At 50.0% G+C, this 20000-nt stretch overlaps 2 protein-coding genes across 3 annotated transcripts in view; both read right to left on the bottom strand.

Moving 5' to 3' along the window:
- Positions 1 to 20000, bottom strand: part of LOC136951480 (large neutral amino acids transporter small subunit 4-like) — a 45304-nt gene that overhangs the window by 14572 nt on the left and 10732 nt on the right. The gene's annotated exons all lie outside the window — the stretch shown is intronic.
- On the bottom strand, positions 13779 to 15686 carry LOC136952047 (unconventional myosin-Ic-like). The gene is made up of 6 exons (XM_067246721.1): positions 15590 to 15686; positions 15438 to 15493; positions 14763 to 14897; positions 14532 to 14602; positions 14334 to 14431; positions 13779 to 13871 (listed from the first exon to the last, which is right to left on the bottom strand). The coding sequence occupies exons 3-6, from the start codon at positions 14839 to 14841 to the stop codon at positions 13832 to 13834; spliced, it is 288 nt and encodes a 95-aa protein (XP_067102822.1). The 5' UTR covers positions 14842 to 14897; positions 15438 to 15493; positions 15590 to 15686; the 3' UTR covers positions 13779 to 13831.

The raw sequence follows: 20000 nt of genomic DNA, 5'->3' as shown, positions 1-20000 counted from the left end.
CTTCCTGTTCATCAGCAGCTCAGAGACTTCCTGTTCATCAGCAGCTCAGAGACTTCCTGTTCATCAGCAGCTCAGAGACTTCCTGTTCATCAGCAGCTCAGAGTCCCAAACACCAAAACTACGAGCCACACACAAAAAAACTCAACAACTCCCCCCCCCCCACACACACACACAGACAACCTGATGCAGTGTAACAGTGAACTCTTATGACCTTTCTGTGTCGTTTTCTGTTGTTCCCTGTTCACAGAGTAAGTTACCCACACCACCAACCAGACAGCAACCACAGTGATAGGCAGACTGGAACATCTAACGGGCCAATCAGAGCAGCTTTTGCTGTCACAGGTTTGTCTGAGCCTGACCAATCACACGCCAGCGTCCTGGTTAATATGAATTATTCATGAGGAGGGGTCTTTTTTTGGCTCCTGGTTGGAACAGAGCACAGATGAATAATTGATCTATAATGCACTCTCTATCTTCCCCTCCCTCTCTCCCTCCCTCCCTCTCCCACTCTTCCTCTCTCTTTGTCCCTCCCTCCCTCTCTTTCTCTCGCTCTTCTCTGTGATGCTGAGATCAGCTTCTCCACCTCCCCTCTCTCTTCTTTCATCCTCCCTTCATCCCTGTCCCCATCCACCCATCCCTCACTCCCACCTCTCTCACTCCCACCTCTCTCTCTCTTTCTCTCTCTCTCTGAAATACAAAATCCCCTTTATTCTCTTTCATCTCCACACTTCCCCTGTCTGTACTCTCTCCCACCTAGATCAATCCAACTCCCTCTCTTCCCACCCTCACTCTTCCTCTTCTCTTCCTCCTCCCCCTCCTCTGTTCCCCCCTCCTCCTCCTCCTCCTCCTCCTCCTCCTCCTCCTCCTCCTCCTCTCCTCCTTCTTCCCCTTCCTTCTCTCCTCCTCTCCTCCCCCTCCTCCTGCTCCTCTCCTCCTCCTCTCCTCCTTCTTCCCCTTCCTCCTCTCCTCCCCCTCCTCCTCTCCTCTCCTCCCCCTCCTCCTCCTCCCAGGTACTCACCGTCAGGGAGGTGAAGGTCATGCACATGCCTCCAAAGCCGTTCATCGCCAGAGCAAAGAAGATCAAGATGGACAGATCTGATGGAGGAGGAAAACGAGGGATGAGAGAGAGAAGGAGAGAGGGAAGAGAGGAGTGTGGAGGTGCTGCTCAGGTGCCATCAGTGTGTCTGCAGGTACGTACTGTTGGGGTCGCTGGCTCCGTACGCGATGAGGACGCAGGAGAAGGCAAAGCAGGCGCTGCAAACACACAACCTGGTCTTCAGGAAGACTGACCACATCACAGGTAGGGATGATCGTATTCACACACCAACTCAGACAAACCCAGCCCCCACACACACACTCTGGTCTCCGTGGCGACCTACCTGCCCAGCAGGCGGAGCTTGCGCGGGCCCGTACTTGTCCATGACGATGCCCAGGGGCAGGGTGATGGCGCTGAGCAGGAAGGAGCCCACGGTGAACGCCAGGTTCAGCATCTCATCCTGGTCCTTACAGATGGTCCAGCCGTTCATCTGCAGGAACTCCTCCTCTTCCTCCTCCTTCACCTGGCTCTCCTCCGCGCCCCCGGCCTCCACGACAGGTTGTGGCTGGAGCTGTTTCCTGTGGACGTGGGAGAAGAAGAAGGAGACAGGAAGTGGGAAGGAGGTTTGTTCAGTGACCCAAAATATATTTTTTTCACATTTTATTAATTCATAAGAAGCTTTTAGATGTACACAAACACTGTGTCTTTAGAAAGTAGAGTCGAATATTATAGATCAAAAGTCCAATGTTCTGACAGTTTTTCGGAGATAAGAGTCAAGGAATGGTCAGTATTTACTTGCAAAGTTTGATCGTGTTTCTGTTGAGATTTTAATGAGATTAATTTGAATGAGATTAGAGGTTAATTTTGTTGTTTTGACACAGCTAGAAACAACCCAGAAAGGTTTTATAGCCTGTGTGTTACTCTCTGCTACCTGAGGTCCACCTCTCTCTCTCTCTCTCTCTCTCTCTCTCTCTCTCTCTCTCCTGTCTGTCTCTCTCTCTCTCTCTCTCTCCTCTCTCTCTCTCTCTCTCTCCTCTCTCTCTGTCTGTCTCTCTCTCTCTCTTTTCTTCTCTTTCTCCCTCTTCCTCTCTCTCTCTCTTCTCTCCTCTGTATCATATCTTTCACAGGAAGTTCCGTATCCCTGACAGGCCTTCTTAGAAGAAGTATCATTAACCATCCATCTATATCTGGCCACTCCTTCCCTGAGCGGTTGATTGACAGGTCTGCAGACCAGTGAAAGGTCAGGTAAACACCCTGAAGGGGTAAACAATCCGAAATAGCACGGAACAAGAAGTGAACCCAGTGATCAGGGGAACTCTGACTCTACGCAACACACACACACACACACACATGGAACAAGAAGTGAACCCAGTGATCAGGGAACTCTGACTCTACGCAACACACACACACACACACATGGACACACACACACACACACACACACACACACACACACACACATGGACACACACACACACACACATGGACACACACACACACACACACAACACACACACACACACACATGGACACACACACACACACACACACACACACATGGACACACACAACACACACACATGGACACACACACACACACACACATGGACACGCACACACACACACACACACATGGACACACACACACACACACACACACACATGGACACACACACACACACACACACACACACACGGACACGCACCACACACACACAGATAAAAGCACACTCACATACTAGTTTATTTAAGTCTTTCAGACGCCAGAGACAGTTACAGAGCAGGACATGAATTCTGCATCTGTTACAGACTGTCTGGTGCCTGACTGGCTGATTATACTGCCTTCTGACTGGTAGTCTTGTTACTGCCTGTTGACTGACTGGTGTGAGACTAGCTGTTATTGCTGTCTGTTGACTGACTGACTGGTTTTGTTAGAGAAGTGAGGGAATGAGGAGAAGGTCAGGAGGTCAGGAGGAAGTCCTGTTATCAGTCAAACAGAGGAGCAGCAGAGTTAAACAGAACAGTTCCAGTTCGGGGACACAGAGGGGCTTGTTATCACACAGACCCCCTCCAGGGAGCTGCTCTGTCAGGGAGCTGCTCTGTCAGGGCAGCCTGCTCTGTCAGGGAGCTGCTCTGTCAGGGAGCTGCTCTGTCAGGGAGCTGCTCTGTCAGGGAGCTGCTCTGTCAGGGCAGCCTGCTCTGTCAGGGAGCTGCTCTGTCAGGGAGCTGCTCTGTCAGGGCAGCCTGCTCTGCTCTGTCAGGGAGCTGCTCTGTCAGGGAGCTGCTCTGTCAGGGTAGCCTGCTCTGCTCTGTCAGGGCAGCCTGCTCTGCTCTGTCAGGGCAGCCTCATCAGAAACACACACCACTCAACGGTTCTCTGAGTAGGTCACCAACCAAAGAGATACCCTGGGAGATGTTTACTTCCCCTGTAAGTATGTTGGGTGTGTGTATGACAATGTGTGTGTGTGTGTGTGAGAGAGACAGTGTGTGTGTGTAGAGGGGGAGTTGGCAGTGGATTGAAGGCTTTCTCAGCCATAGACTCTAATCAAAGAGATCTCCCCTCTGCTTGATGTCCCGCTGTTGACCATCCCTACAGTGACCAGGTCCTCTCTAAAAGAGCAGCTCTAACATTCGTGGTCAGTCGCTAAGGGCCAGCTGTTTTTGTGCTAGTCTGGTCCACTCAGAACACCGACTCAAAATAGCTAGCTGTCCCTCCTTGGAAAGAGATATCCTGTTGCTGAGAGCACCTGGAAACGTGGCGGTCAGCGGGAAGGGGGTGTCTGTAAGAGGTCAGCCAAGCGTGTGAACCCTGATGCATGTCTGGAGACGGAACGAGACTCCTGAACAGCCGTAAAACAGGTATGAAGCAGAACAAGACTGTCGAGAGTCATGCTGAGGATTGTGGGTCTTCGTCATGGCAACCCAGTAGCTATGTTTACAAACTTGTAGCTGTGCAGATCGGCCGGTTTTCCATCTGAGGGGACCCGCGTTGTGTGACGCGTGGTGCGTTGGTCTTTTCTCCTGCAGTTGTGTTTGGAGTGTGTGGACTCCACGCTCTCGTGGACAGCATCTGTGTGTCGGTTGGTCAGTGTGGTGTATCCAACGGTAGCACAGTGTAATCTCTCTGGCTGGCTGGGTTCAACTGGGTTGTATTTAACGGTAGCACAGTGTAATCTCTCTGCATGACTGGGTTAAACTGAAGACAAACACCAGCTGGCATTCAGAGACTCTGCTGACTAATCAAGATCTTCTGAGCGGACCTGAGTCAATATGGGGAAGTGCTCTAGACACACACACACTCACGTTTACGCACACACACGTTTACACACACACACACACTCACACACACGTTTACACACACACACACGTTTACACACACACACTCACACACACGTTTACACACACACCCACACACACGTTTACACACACACACCCACACACACGTTTACACACACACACACACACACCCACACACATGTTTACACACACACACAGACACTCACACACACGCCTCTGATAACCCTGCAGTCTTAGAGCACAGCTCTTGTCTTGGCTCCGGGGACACTGGAGTGTTGGCAACTCAACTAGAACATTTAGTCCTTTCACCACAAGAAGCTCTAACAAGCTAATCTCTTCCTCAACAGGTTCCCCGTCCAGCCAGGTGTTAAAGAGGGCTGGGCCAGAGCTTCTCCTGCCTTGAGCAGGCACGTTGGGTTGTCTGTTTGAACTAAGCAGTGTGTGCTTCCATCTTCTGTGTGCACAACACACACACTCACATACACACACACACACACTCACTCACTCATTCACATACACACACACACACACTCACATACACACACACACACACACTCACATACTCACACACACACTCACAGCAAGCAGACCACTCCCATACCATTCTTTGATCAGGCTAATGATTGACAAGATACGCTGCACTGCTTGGTAACCAAGACAATGGTAGTCATGGGCGATGGCTGTTTAAGGTTGAATGTTTTCACCCTGACTGTTGTCCTGTCAATGGACCGTAAAAACAGTGGATGTGCCGAGGTGGAAATTTGATAAATTCCGATAACACCTGCTTCTTGTTGTGGTGTTTCGTATCAGCGTGCTGAACGAGGCCCTGAAGCTAAGCCACGTCCCCAAGAACACTGAGCTCCTTTATCTGGACTGACTGTTCATCCTGCGAAGTCTCCGCTCAAGGTTACATGACTGTGTGCTATTAAAGGCTCTGAGCCCGAGGAGAGAGCAGGACTGGAAGGTTCCCCAGAGGCTGGGAATTCACCACGCTCCCTAACCCTCACTGCGAAAACACAGAGCAAAGGGGCACACAGTAAATTCACCACGCTCCCTAACCCTCACTGCAAAAACACAGAGCAGAGGGGCAGACAGTAAATTCACCACGCTCCCTAACCCTCACTGCGAAAACGCAGAGCAGAGGGGCAGACAGTAAATTCACCACGCTCCCTAACCCTCACGGTGAGAGGAGAAAAGAGATGAGTCATACAAGACCTACACATGTGCCGCTCTCCCTCTCTCTTTTTACCTCTCTCTCTTTACCTCTCTCTCTCTCTCCCTCTCTCTCTTTACCTCTCTCTTTCTCTCTCTTTACCTCTCTCTCTCCCTCCCCCCTCCCCTCTCCCTTTTATTTCACACAGTCCTCTGACAACATCTCAAGTCCAAGCCCAGGAAGCCAGGTGATGACACGTGCACCTGAAACAGGTCAGTCTACATTTACGCTGTGGAATGCTGACCGAGCAGAATCTGCTCCGGAACTTTCCAAACACTCACCACACTACTCTGAGAGGTGAGGAAGGAGGGAGGGGTGAGGGAGGGAGGGGTGAGGGAGGGAGATGTAGTTCAGATCAGTAAAACTGTCTCAACAGACGCTGATACAAAACTTCTGTGGGGAATTTAACCGATGTGCAGATAAAACAGAACGAAAAAAGCAATGATGCCTCAGCAGTGATGATGCATGTTTATGTCACACTGTGTCTCCAGTAGAGAAGAGCAAAGTTCCACCCTCCTGGTGAGCAGGATCTTCAACCTGCCTCTCCCACCTGACCCACAGACTCACGTCTCTCTCCTGCTCCAGAGCACTTCACAGTTCTCCCACAAGCCAGAGGGATTTCTAAATCTACTCAACCTCAGTTTCACAAGACAGCGTTCGGAGAGGATCTCATGTCGGGATCTCAGGATTGTTTTTCCTGATTGAATCATGAAAATGAACTGCCGGAGGCTATAAAACCTATCTGGGTTGTTTCTACCTGACGTTGAGCCCGACCTGACTCATTGCTCCAAAACCATTTGATTGAAATACATGAGGTGGACAATGGTGCATCTAGTACCACTGTCTAACCCTGGTGCATCTGGTACCACTGTCTAACCCTGGTGCATCTAGTACCACTGTCTGACCCTGGTGCATCTAGTACCACTGTCTGACCCTGGTGCATCTGGTACCACTGTCTGACCTGGTGCATCTAGTACCACTGTCTGACCTGGTGCATCTGGTACCACTGTCTGACCCTGGTGCATCTAGTACCACTGTCTGACCCTGGTGCATCTAGTACCACTGTCTGACCTGGTGCATCTGGTACCACTGTCTGACCCTGGTGCATCTAGTACCACTGTCTGACCCTGGTGCATCTGGTACCACTGTCTGACCTGGTGCATCTAGTACCACTGTCTGACCCTGGTGCATCTGGTACCACTGTCTGACCCTGGTGCATCTAGTACCACTGTCTGACCTGGTGCATCTGGTACCACTGTCTGACCCTGGTGCATCTGGTACCACTGTCTGACCCTGGTGCATCTGGTTCCACTGTCTGACCCTGGTTCCCTGGTCTGCCTGCATCCTCTCTGGTCCTCCAGGCACAAACTCTCCCAGACTCTGCTGACTCCTCTCAGCATCAGAGCTGGATACACTGACTGATTCACATTGACCGGTTGCTGTTTGCAAAAGAACAGAGAGGATTGTGTGTGTGTGTGTGTGTAGAGGTTGTGTGAGTGTGTAGAGGTTGTGTGTTTTGGGGATCTGTTTTGGTGTGTGTGTGTGTGTGTGTGTGCGTGCGTGGGTGGGTGTGTGTGTGTATGTGTGCGTGTTCTGGTGTTGTGGGCACAGAGGGTAGGGCTTAGAACTCTCCACCAATGGGAGCAGAAGGAGAAAAAGAGAGAGTGTGTGTGTGTGTGTGTGTGTGTGTGTGCGTGGGTGGGTGGGTGGAGTGGATTAAAGTCTTCAGATGTAGAAGACATGTCCTCATACTGCATGTTAGATATTCAGGCTTTCTTAGGTGCGAGACAAAACGACGACAACAGTCATAACCCTTAAGCTCCTCCCACAGGAAGTAATCATAACAACATTTAAAACAAGCGTAATAACCAGATAAACCCTCCTTACCAGGTTCCTTGCAGAGGTAGGAGTAGAAGCTTCAGACTTGAGCATGATGAGCAGGGAACCCCAGCCCAGGAGAACCGCGGAGAACAGCAGGTTCTCTATGACGGCCGTCACGGCCATCCACCAGCGCCGCGCGAAGGCTGTGGCCAGGACGGAGCCATGCTGTCTGGGTATCAGTCGCAGAGGAGGGGGTCTGGAGGTGTGGAGGGATAGGGATAACCCTGGAGGAGAACGTAGGAGGAGGAGATGGAGGGTTAGGGGAGAGGAGAAGAGAGGAGGATGGAGGGTTAGGGAGAGGAGAAGAGAGGAGATGGAGGGTTAGGGGAGAGGAGAAGAGAGGAGATGGAGGGTTAGGAGAGAGGACAAGAGAGGAAAGAAAAAAAGGAAGCGATTTCTTAAAAAGTGTGATGGATGATTTATATTCTGCTACTCACTCAGTATAAGACACTCAGTCAGCAAGAAAGACTGCACCACCTTGTCATACAGATACTGATTCTACACGAATGTATGCATTTTGACTTAATACATTCACGTTTATGTTTTAATGCAGCCATGTAAAAGGAGTTTCTGAAGGTTCTTTGTTCTTGGCAGAGGATGATTTAAGAGGAGCGATTCTCTCAAACACGAAACAGCTGAGGCCTTACAGGCGCGTGCCTGGGCCCCAAACTCCTCCTACACATGTTCATAAACCCCGCCTCCGCTCGTTCTGATTTGCGGAGCTTTTTTCTGCACCTCGCCATTGGCTGTGCCAGATCAAGCTCCGAAGAGCGACTCCACGTGAGGCCAAGTCCAGCCGGTTCGAACCAGTGCCGCGCGAGATTCTACCTTTTCCTATCTTTTTGTTCCCTGTCGCTCAGCGCATCCGCATCCTGTTCTCACCACGTGCTTGACAATAGGCCTCCACTCGCCACTGACACATTTGTCTTTAAATTAATATCCTTCAATATACCAATAGAAGCATTTATGCCAGAGAAACGCATTGTTAATGTGTATTACGCACAAAGAAAACTGTCAGGTAGGATTTAGTCATTTAGCAGACGCTCTTATCCAGAGCGTTATCCAGAGGTAACGACATTATGCAAATAACAAGTCGCGTATATGAAGTTATTATTGTTTCATCGCCTGACTTTAACAGTCTCAATCTTGATTATGTCCCCCTTGACTTATTATTAGCATATAGCCTAGCCTATTCTGACTGAATGCAACGATAAAACGCCAATTGTAAAAATGTGTTAAAAAGTAGGTCAAAGGTGAAACGTTGTGTCCTTTGTCGTGTCAAACGTCCTGTCAAATGCTGAGCTAACGCCTCTTTCTAAAAACAATAACAGACTTCTGTATCCTGCGGGAAATGAACAGCTCTCTAAAACTGGTCTGAACTGGACTGAAATCGTCACCCGCACAATGCGCCGCCTCCTCCTCCTCCCCTCTCCTTCTCTCCATCTCTCCAGCTGTTCAGTATCAACAACACAGAGTCCGCAACACAGCGAGCAGCAATAATCAACTGTGGCAACAAAAGCGTTAATGACACCACCCGGATTTCAAGTGTCTGTGTTCTTTGTCGGAACCGTTTTGTCAAACAGAGTCAATTTAAACTTTGCGACATGAAGCTTTTGTTGGAATGAACTAAAAAAAGATGAGACCAGGCTACATCCTCTTGTCAGACAGTCCCTTGAAATTATTTCCTCTCAAATATGAGCGACATAACACCGCAGTGATTAATGTGATAATATTCTTGTGAACTACAGTTTAAACACATTGTTGACACTTAATTCAGTTGGTAGCATCTGAGAAAGTTGCCATGACACTAACAACGAATCCAAATTGCAGCTCACAATCCCTTCCCCAATAAATTAAAATGTAAAAAAAATAAAAAATAATCTAGATTAACAATTTCCACACAAAACATTGTATTCGTTGTAGTCTCGTCTTTGACAGAGAAAGACGTTGGAACAATGTTTGCGCTCATGGTCTGGTGGTGGTGATATGAAATACAGTACAAAGGACTGACAGCTACATAACTAAACTGACAGAATAAATTATATGGTTTTGAATGCTGCTGTGATCGTAATGCCACATTTATTTGCCTGACTAACTATTATTTAGGGCACAATGTAACACTACCAACCGACGACAGCTAAAGTAAGATTCTCCGCGCGACTATAACTGTCCAGTCGCCTCCAGCATCCTCCTCGCGCTGCTTACCTGAATATCTTGACTCGCGAGCAAGGTCGCCTGTGTCTCTTCTCTGAGGCTTTTCTGCCTCTAAATGCTCTGTTCTTCAGAACACATTAGAGTCAGTATAGATGTAGAGGCAATCTTTGGTTTCTGTGCATCGATATTTGTCTCTTCATCTCAAAATCCTTGTTTTATATTTGCCCTGAACGTTGCACAAACAAGCCCGCGTCTCCATTGGCCAGATCCTGAGCTAGAGACCTCCTTAAACCAATCACAGGGCGCAGAAATTGTTAAATAAATAAATAATGTTGCACAAACGCTGCTCATGTTTTGACACAAAAAGAAAGGGAGTTATAACAAGCATAGTGGTGATGTAAAAAAAAATAAATGAAAATTCGATTACTGAAATTAGAAAAAGTTTACGTCTGTATTTAACTGATGACTGTTAAGTTAAAAACTAACAAATGCATAGTGGAAATGAAGATTTTGCAACAAGTTAAGTTGCATGTGTAAGTGAATGAAATGAAATACATGAAAGTGTGTGTTTGGGGTTCGCATTTGTTTAATTTTGGGAAAAACAAACTTGAACACTAAGTATAAGTCCTCGTTATCGGTGCCTTGCCTGCCATATTCATAATCCACAAAAACATCCGCAGTCTAAAATCAATTTGGCCTTGTCGGTTGTACATGTTTAGAAAGCGGATATGCTTTCCTGGAATATCAAAAGTAAGAAAGGGACTGGATGTACTCAAGGCATGAAATATTGGCCTTGAGTGTGGCGGAATGGACACAAAAACAATTCCTCCGAAAAAAAGTTTATGAAGATAGCGACACCTAGTGGTGGCGGGGGTACTGTATATATATATATATATATATAATCTATAAAAAAAAACATCACTGACAAGTAACGACGCTGACAAAATGAATGCAGGTTTTTGATTTATTTTAGTATCTTAGTGTGTTTGCGTAATTATACATGGCTGTCTACACAGTTACCCAGGAGGACAGGTAAACTGTCTTTCTAAATCATAACATAACATAGGATTTGGTTGAAGACAGGCCTTGACAGAGAAACGTTACAAAAGAGGAGTCTGCTTGACACTGCTTACTACAAAGTCGATCAGTTCTGGGGAACCAGCTATGACGTTACGGAGGTGTCTGTCACCATGTTCCCACTGGATCTCTGTTTCTATCAAACACAAGGCACTGGGAACACACACACACACACACCTTCCTCACTTGGCTCAAGGCTCTTTCGTGGAACAGAACACACGCTAGGTCAAAGGTCAACCCTGGAGCTGAGGTCCTGATCTGCAGGTGTCCACAGGGGCGTGTTGAGCAAGTGTCAGTGCAGCAGCCAGTGCTCCTGTCTCCCCTGTCCAGAGCTGTCCAGGGGTCAGAGGTCAGGGGTGACCCGGGATGCAGAGACAGTAGTAGAAGAAGCAGAGAGAGGGAGGGGGGGGGTCAGACGCACACACACACACACAGACAGACACACACACACACACACACACACACACACACAGACACACACACACACACACACACACACACACCACACAGACACACACACACACACACACACACACACACACAGACAGACAGACACACACACACACACACACACACACAGACACACACACACACACACACACACACAGACACACAGACACACACACACAGACAGACAGACACACACACACACACACACACACACACACACACACACAGACACACAGTGGACGAAGGCTCTCCCATGTTGAGAAGTCACTGGAGATTCAGTGCCACAAAACCTCTGGTTCGTTCAACAGTCTGAAAATGGCCAAAGGTGAGTTGCCCATTTGTGTTGGGTGGAGAGAGAGAGAGATGGTGTGTTGGGGTGGAGAGAGAGAGATGGTGTGTTGGGGTGGAGAGAGAGAGAGATGGTGTGTTGGGGTGGAGAGAGAGAGATGGTGTGTTGGGGTGGAGAGAGAGAGAGATGGTGTGTTGGGGTGGAGAGAGAGAGATGGTGTGTTGGGGTGGAGAGAGAGAGATGGTGTGTTGGGGTGGAGAGAGAGAGATGGTGTGTTGGGTGGAGAGAGAGAGAGATGGTGTGTTGGGTGGAGAGAGAGAGAGATGGTGTGTTGGGGTGGAGAGAGAGAGATGGTGTGTTGGGGTGGAGAGAGAGAGATGGTGTGTTGGGGTAGAGAGAGAGAGAGATGGTGTGTTGGGGTGGAGAGAGAGAGAGATGGTGTGTTGGGGTGGAGAGAGAGAGAGATGGTGTGTTGGGGTGGAGAGAGAGAGAGATGGTGTGTTGGGGTGGAGAGAGAGAGATGGTGTGTTGGGTGGAGAGAGAGAGATGGTGTGTTGGGGTGGAGAGAGAGAGATGGTGTGTTGGGGTGAGAGAGAGAGAGATGGTGTGTTGGGGTGGAGAGAGAGAGATGGTGTGTTGGGGTGGAGAGAGAGAGATTGTGTGTTGGGTGGAGAGAGAGAGATGGTGTGTTGGGGTGGAGAGAGAGAGAGATGGTGTGTTGGGGTGGAGAGAGAGAGAGATGGTGTGTTGGGGTGGAGAGAGAGAGATGGTGTGTTGGGGTGGAGAGAGAGAGATGGTGTGTTGGGGTGGAGAGAGAGAGATGGTGTGTTGGGGTGGAGAGAGAGAGATGGTGTGTTGGGGTGGAGAGAGAGAGATGGTGTGTTGGGGTAGAGAGAGATGGTGTGTTGGGGTGGAGAGAGAGAGATGGTGTGTTGGGGTGGAGAGAGATGGTGTGTTGGGGTGGAGAGAGAGAGAGATGTTGTGTTGGTATCAGTTTGACATGACTTTCGGTCTGTCTGCAATATCTGTCTATTCTTTCTGTGTCAAACATTCCAAAGTTCCAGCAGAGAAACATCTGCCTAGCAACAGTCGACGCCATCCTCTAAGTGTCATAGTTTAATAAGGAGATATTACTGACACATAAATAACCCATTAACAATAACTAGTAAAGGAGAAGGCACATGTGTTGGAACAAACAAAAGAGACAAAATTACAAAGCCAAAATTCAAACTCTATTCTATATATTTTATTTTCTGTCAATGTTTCTCTCTTGCCGTTCTCCTCCTGTCGTTAATCACTTTCTTGTTCTTTGTGCCTGTGCTTTACTCCTCTGCCACCGCAGTGCCACACTGCCCCCTAGTGGAGGCTCTTTGGATTGGAACGCTCGGACAGCCAGGTCTGATAACAACATGAGAAATAACAGTCTTCTGTGTCTCAACCTTCCTTCCTCTGGTCTCCAGGCTACCTAGCCTACGTACTATCACCTTCCTTCTAGAGCTCTCCCTGTTCTGGATCTAAATCTGGTACTAGAACCCTCTTTTTCTAGAGCCCTCCGCGTTCTACATCTCTGTCGCGTTTCAGATCTGTCTTTCTAGTGCTCCCAAGTTCTAACTGTCTTTGGTGTTCTAGATCTCTCTACCTGCCCGGACCTCCTTTGTGTTCTACATGTCTACGTGTTAAACACACGTTTCTCCTCACGCTGTTAGACAGAACACACTACGGGATCTTCAGAAAGGAGATATTGTGAAAAAATCTTAGCAAACAAAGGAAAGAAAGTTAAAGAAAGGAATAACAGACAGATGAAGCCTGATCTTCATGGACCGCACGAGATCTGCGGTCTCCATCGCTCTCATCCATAAATCATCGTCAATATTCGCTTGTTCCCAAATTAAAGCATCACACTTAAGAGTATGAAAAAATGCACCTTAATATTGTTATTCCTTGGCTTCATATATAAAATCATAATATTCAAATAGCAACAGTATTAATCCCCCCCAAAAATATATATAAACATAAATATCAATTAGTTTGCTGGACTTTCTTAATTGGAAGCACAAGCCAGGGCTGGTATCTGATTGGCTTATAGGCAGGGAACGGCTGTGGTCTGCTGTCTTGTGATTGGTGTGTCGGCGAGGTCTTTCAAGAAGCGTCTTTCAGACAAGTGGGCGTGGCCATCATCTGGAGTTGAGCCTGGAGCCGTCTGAAACACAGGCATGCAGATGTCACACAGGGGTCACACGGGTCAGTTGTGTGAGTGCGTGCATGTGTGTGTGTACAGGCATGTGTATGTACGAGCTTATGTGTGAGTGTGTGCATGTGTGTGTGTATATATATATATATATATACACGTGTGTGTGTGCTGCAGTACCACTCACCACAGACAGGTGTCCATTCTTAGCCTTGGCCACCAGCAACTCTGAGCCAGATGTGAAGTCTATGATCCCCTCCTTCCCTGAGAGACACTGAACTTTATACTGGGGGGGGGGGGGGTAGAGGGAGGGGGAATGAGAGAAAGAGAGAGTTAGGGAGAGACGGAGAGTAAGGGACAGAGAGAGAGTTAGGGAGAGACAGAGCGAGTGAAGGAGAGACAGAGAGAGTTAGGGAGAGACAGAGAGAGAGAGGGAGAGACAGAGAGAGTTAGGGAGAGACAGACAGAGAGAGGGAGAGACAGAGAGAGTTAGGGAGAGACAGAGAGAGAGAGAGAGAGAGAGAGAGAGAGAGAGACAGAGAGAGAGAGGGAGAGACAGAGAGAGTTAGGGAGAGACAGACAGAGAGAGGGAGAGACAGAGAGAGTTAGGGAGAGACAGAGAGAGAGAGAGAGAGAGAGAGAGAGAGAGAGAGAGAGGGAGAGACAGAGAGACAGAGAGAGAGGCAGACACAGGTAAGGCCTGTCATCATGAGAGGGTGAGGCCAGCCTGGCTCAGGTATGCTCCTACCTGCCCTGGTTGATGTTGATGCTGTTGACCTTGTCTGAGCAGATGGCCACCTTGGTGAGGGTCTCGATGATGTGCTCGCTCTGGAGGACCACGTCTCCCTGGACAGCAGGGGGCAGCACACACACACACATTAACACTCACACCTACATTAACACACACACATACATGTACATTAACACACTCGTGATGTCACCTTACCTTCTGCTTGTTGTCGTCACTGGGCACGTGCAGAACGAAGACTCCGTCGCTGAGAGAGCTGACAGAGATACCTGGAGGAGAGACCAGCAGTCAGATCGTCAGACAGACAGAGAGAGGCGGAGAGACCAGAGAGGAGATAAGTAGATACAGCTAGAGAGAGGGGCAGAGAGAGAGAAGTGGGAGAGAGGAGAGGTCAGACAGGCGTGTGTGATGAGGTGTGTGACCTCTGACCTTTCAGGGCAGTGTATTCGATGCGCTGCTTGAGCTTGGCCTCCTCTACGATGATGACACTGCTGGCGGTGAGCAGCATCTGCCTGGGCGAGCCCGGTAGCCCTTCCTGTCATACTTGGTCACCGGCACTGCATACTGGAGGAGGAGGGGGTCAGAACATGGGGAACAGCAGTGGTCCACAGAAAGAGAGACAGGCAGACAGACAGACAGACAGACAGAGAGACAGGCAGACAGACAGACAGACAGACAGGCAGACAGACAGGCAGACAGACAGAGAGACAGGCAGACAGACAGAGAGGCAGGCAGACAGACAGAGAGACAGGCAGACAGACAGAGAGACAGGCAGACAGACAGAGAGGCAGGCAGACAGACAGAGACAGGCAGACAGGCAGACAGACAGAGAGACAGGCAGACAGACAGAGAGACAGGCAGACAGACAGAGAGACAGGCAGACAGACAGGCAGGCAGGCAGACAGAGAGACAGGCAGACAGACAGCCAGACAGACAGACAGAGAGACAGGCAGACAGACAGACAGACAGGCAGGCAGACAGACAGAGAGACAGGCAGACAGGCAGAGAGACAGGCAGACAGGCAGACAGACAGAGAGACAGGCAGACAGACAGACAGACAGACAGACAGCCAGACAGCCAGACAGACAGACAGGCAGAACTAACCTTCATCTTTTCGTTCCCCAGAGCCTGCAGCACCTTGGGGTTGATCTCATCTCCACCTGAGCACAGAAACACAACCAGGGTTACACTGTGTGTATGTGTGTGTGCGTGAGAGAGAGAGAGAGCATGTAAGTGTGTGTGAGAGTGTGTCGTACTGAGTCTCGTGCCCACAAACAGCTTGGGGACACTCTGGGGATAGTTGTCCTTCTTATCCTTGAAGATCTCACTGGCCACCATCTTCTGCTCCATCTGCACACACCAGGAAGAGAGAGGGAGAGAGAGAGAGGGAGATATGGAGAGAGCAAAAGAGTGTAAGAAAGTATCTAATATAAAGATGTAATAGCAGGTGTGTGAGTGTGTGTGTGTGTGTACCTGTGTCTCCACTCAGAGCTGATGTTCTTGCAGTAGCTCCACACCAAGGTTCTGCATGCACAGCTTCCTGAGCTGCTCCGAAGCCTGCAGGAGAAACACACACACACACTCAGTACACTAACACACACTCAGTACACTAACACACACTCAGTACACTAACACAGTACTTTAAAACACACTGTGTGTTACCTCAGTGTGTGTGTGTGTGCTACCTGTGTCAGCGCGGCCGGAGGCGTGGGCCAGCTCTTGTCCAGGACGGTGCGGGGCAGGCTGCGATGCAGCTTCATCAGGAAGGAGTAACGCACGTAGTCCAGGAAGTACTCGTCTCTGGCAGCGCTCCTGGTGCCGGTGGATGAAGCCTTGATGAACCTGACAGACCAGAGAGCAGAGAAGATCAGACAGGAAGAACAGGAGAGCTGAGGAGGAAGGAGAGGAGAGGAGGAAGGAGAGAGGAGAGGAAGGAGAGAGGAGAGGAAGGAGAGGACGAAGGAGAGGAGAGGAAGGAGAGTGGAGAGGAGGAAGGAGAGAGGTGAGGAGAGGAGATGAGGAAGGAGAGAGGAGAGGAGAGGAGGAGAGAGGAGAGGAGGAAGGAGGAGGAGCAGTCCAAGCTCTCTCTCTCCCTCCCTTCTTCCCTCCCTCCACTATAAATGGTGTAAGCTATCCATTTATCATCTATACTTCCCCTCCCTCCACAGGGCCCACCTCCCTGCCTCCCTCCCTGCCTCCCTCCCCTCCTGCCTCCCTCCCTGTCCTCCAGGTGTACCTGCGGATGGTGTTGGCTGCCTGCCTCCTCCTCTGGGCTCGTCTGCGAGTCCAGGATGCTCTCCACCAGGCCTGGATCACGATCGCTAGGCACAACACGGGATCACACTTACACAGTCCAATCAGAAACTCTCAGTGACCAATAGGAAGTCAAGAAGTGACTTACTCTGAACCATCCCAGCGCAGATCCCCGCTCACCTGAGTGTTTGAGTTTGCGGAACTTGGACTTCTGGCTGTAGCCTTCCATCCTGCCTGTAGCGGGGTGGCTGGAGGGAGGGAGGCAGGGAGGGAGGGAGGCAGGGAGGGAGGAGGCAGGGAGGTCAGGCAGGCAGGCAGGCAGGCAGGGAGGGAGGAGGCAGGCAGGACAGGCAGGGAAGGGAGGAGGGAGGGAGGGAGGAGGGAGGGGGGAGGGAGGGAGGGAGGGAGGGAGGGAGGGAGGGAGGGAGGGAGGGAGGGAGGGAGGGAGGGAGGGAGGGAGGGAGGGAGGGAGGGAGGAGGGAGGGAGGGAGAGAAGAGGTTAATGTTTAATGTAACAAAGAGAGAATGACAGAGAAAGAGACAGAGAAGAGGATATGACATCATGCTGAGTTCCTCACCCAGGCTGTGTTTCCTGGTCTCCAGAGCGTCCTCAGTAGCAAACAAGGTCTTCGGAAAACGGATGAAGGATCTTGGACCTAGAGGTCAAAGGGTCACAACATCATCCATGTGTGTGAGTGGTGTGTGTGTGTTTGTGTGAGTGAGTGGTGTGTGTGTGTGTGTGAGTGGTGTGCGTGTGTGAGGTGTGTGGTGTGAGGGAGATACGTACCGCCCAGTTTGTACTCCTCAGCTTGTACCCCAGGTGTTTGACCAGCGTGGAGACTCCATCCACCTGACGCCCCTGCCAGCTAGGCCACGTGTCCGGGCACAGAGACTTGTACCTGACACACACATACACACACACACGGAGAGATAGAGTTAAACACACTCAAATGTATAGTTAACCTGCAGTATGTATGTGTTGCTGGTTCCTGACATAATCTAAGCAGCCTGTTTTTAAAAGAGGGAGTTCAACTCTCCAGGAAGGGTTGGGGTATATATCTGTTACTACAACAGGAAACAGGAAGTGCACCTCTCCAGGAAGGGTTGGGGTATATATCTGTTACTACAACAGGAAACAGGAAGTGCACCTCTCCAGGAAGGGTTGGGGTATATATCTGTTACTACAACAGGAAACAGGAAGTGCACCTCTCCAGGAAGGGTTGGGGTATATATCTGTTACTACAACAGGAAACAGGAAGTGCACCTCTCCAGGAAGGGTTGGGGTATATATCTGTTACTACAACAGGAAACAGGAAGTGCACCTCTCCAGGAAGGGTTGGGGTATATATCTGTTACTACAACAGGAAACAGGAAGTGCACCTCTCCAGGAAGGGTTGGGGTATATATCTGTTACTACAACAGAAACAGGAAGTGCACCTCTCCAGAAGGGTTGGGGTATATATCTGTTACTACAACAGGAAACAGGAAGTGCACCTCTCCAGGAAGGGTTGGGGTATATATCTGTTACTACAACAGGAAACAGGAAGTGCACCTCTCCAGGGAAGGGTTGGGGTATATATCTGTTACTACAACAGGAACAGAAGTGCACCTCTCCAGGAAGGGTTGGGGTATATATCTGTTACTACAACAGGAAACAGGAAGTGCACCTCTCCAGGAAGGGTTGGGGTATATATCTGTTACTACAACAGGAAACAGGAAGTGCACCTCTCCAGAAGGGTTGGGGTATATATCTGTTACTACAACAGGAAACAGAAGTGCACCTCTCCCAGGAAGGCCTCGTAGCGGCGGCGGTAAGCGAAGCCGGCCCTGCGGACACGCAGATTCTCCATCAGACCCAGATACTTGACCTGGTGACGGATCAACACCTCATCAAACCGCCCTGGAGGAGGAGAGATGGAGGGGAGGAGGGAGGGATGGATGGAGGGAGGGATGGATGGGAGGAGGGAGGGATGGAGGGGGGGTGGAGGGATGGAGGGGGGGTGGAGGGAGGGATGGAGGTAGGGATGGATGGAGGGGAGGAGGGAGGGATGGAGGGGGGTGGGAGGGAGGGATGGAGGGGGGGTGGGAGGGAGGGATGGATGGAGGGAGGGATGGATGGAGGGGAGGAGGGAGGGATGGAGGGGGGGTGGGAGGGAGGGATGGATGTGGGAGGGATGGATGGAGGGGAGGAGGGAGGGATGGAGGGGGGGTGGGAGGGAGGGATGGAGGTAGGGATGGATGGAGGGGAGGAGGAGGGTGGAATGATGGGGGGTAGTATGAGGGAGGAGGGATAAAAATGCAGGAGAAAAAGACAAGCAAACATTTGTTTGGTTCTGAATACATAAAGACAACAGCGACAGTTTTATAACCAGATCCAGACTCAGAAATGTTGAGAATGAGGAGTTGGAGAGAGTGGGAGAGAGAGAGAGGAGAGAGAGAGGGAGAGAGGGAAGGGGGGAGAGGATGAGGAAGAGAGGGAGGGAGAGGAGAGAAGGAGGGAGAGGGGAGAGACAGAGTCTGTCTTGCACTGAGACAATCGAGAAGAGTGAACACATTAACTCTGCTGACTGTTTACTGTGTGTTAGTGTGAGTTAGTGTGTGCTACTGTGTGTTACTGTGTGTTACTGCGTGTTAGTGACACAGTAGATGCTGATCAGTCAGCTAACACACACAAACACACATCAACACATCAACAGAAATCCCTTCTGGTCTCAGTCAAACATAGTTGACCTATTTTACATTTGACTTATTTAGCAGACCCTCAATGAATGATCTAAAGTGACTTACAAACAGTGCACATGGTGAACAGGATTTCTAGCAGTATTCAGGAGGTTCAAGTCAAGGCATGTTAGTGTCTTGATGTGGAATACCTGGTGTCAGGTCAAGGGTCAGGGTCTAGGGTCAGGGTCTAGGGTCAGGTCTAGGGTCAGGGTCAAGGGTCAGGTCTAGGGTCAGGTCTAGGTCAGGTCTAGGGTCTAGGGTCAGGGTCTAGGGTCAGGTCTAGGTCAGGGTCTAGGGTCAGGGTCTAGGGTCAGGGTCTAGGGTCAGGGTCTAGGGTCAGGGTCAAGGCGCAGTAAGGTGCCTACCTGCTTGCTTGGCATCGTTGGGTTTGATGCAGCGGACGTACGACGGCTCCTTGGACATGAGGATCTCCATTAGCTTCGCCAGGCTGGTCTTGAACTGGGTGGCTGCCTGCAGGCAGACCACACACACCCGGGAGAGAGAGAGAGAGAGAGTCAGGCCTCACGGGGAGGACAGGGGGATGGAGGGATGGAGAGGAGGTAAGGAAGGAGAAGAATAGAGCGAAGAGAGCAAAAGGAGTGCTAGTTAGAAGAGATGGAGAGAGAGAAAGAGATAAGAGAGATGAAGGGAACACAGGAGAGGCGAGAGGAGAGAGAAGGAGGAGACGATGGT

This window comes from Osmerus mordax, chromosome 11 (genome assembly GCF_038355195.1).
Source record: "Osmerus mordax isolate fOsmMor3 chromosome 11, fOsmMor3.pri, whole genome shotgun sequence".
Taxonomy (NCBI): domain Eukaryota; kingdom Metazoa; phylum Chordata; class Actinopteri; order Osmeriformes; family Osmeridae; genus Osmerus; species Osmerus mordax.
The sequence above is the reverse complement of the archived record's forward strand: the minus strand, read 5'-3'. Positions and strand labels throughout refer to the sequence as shown.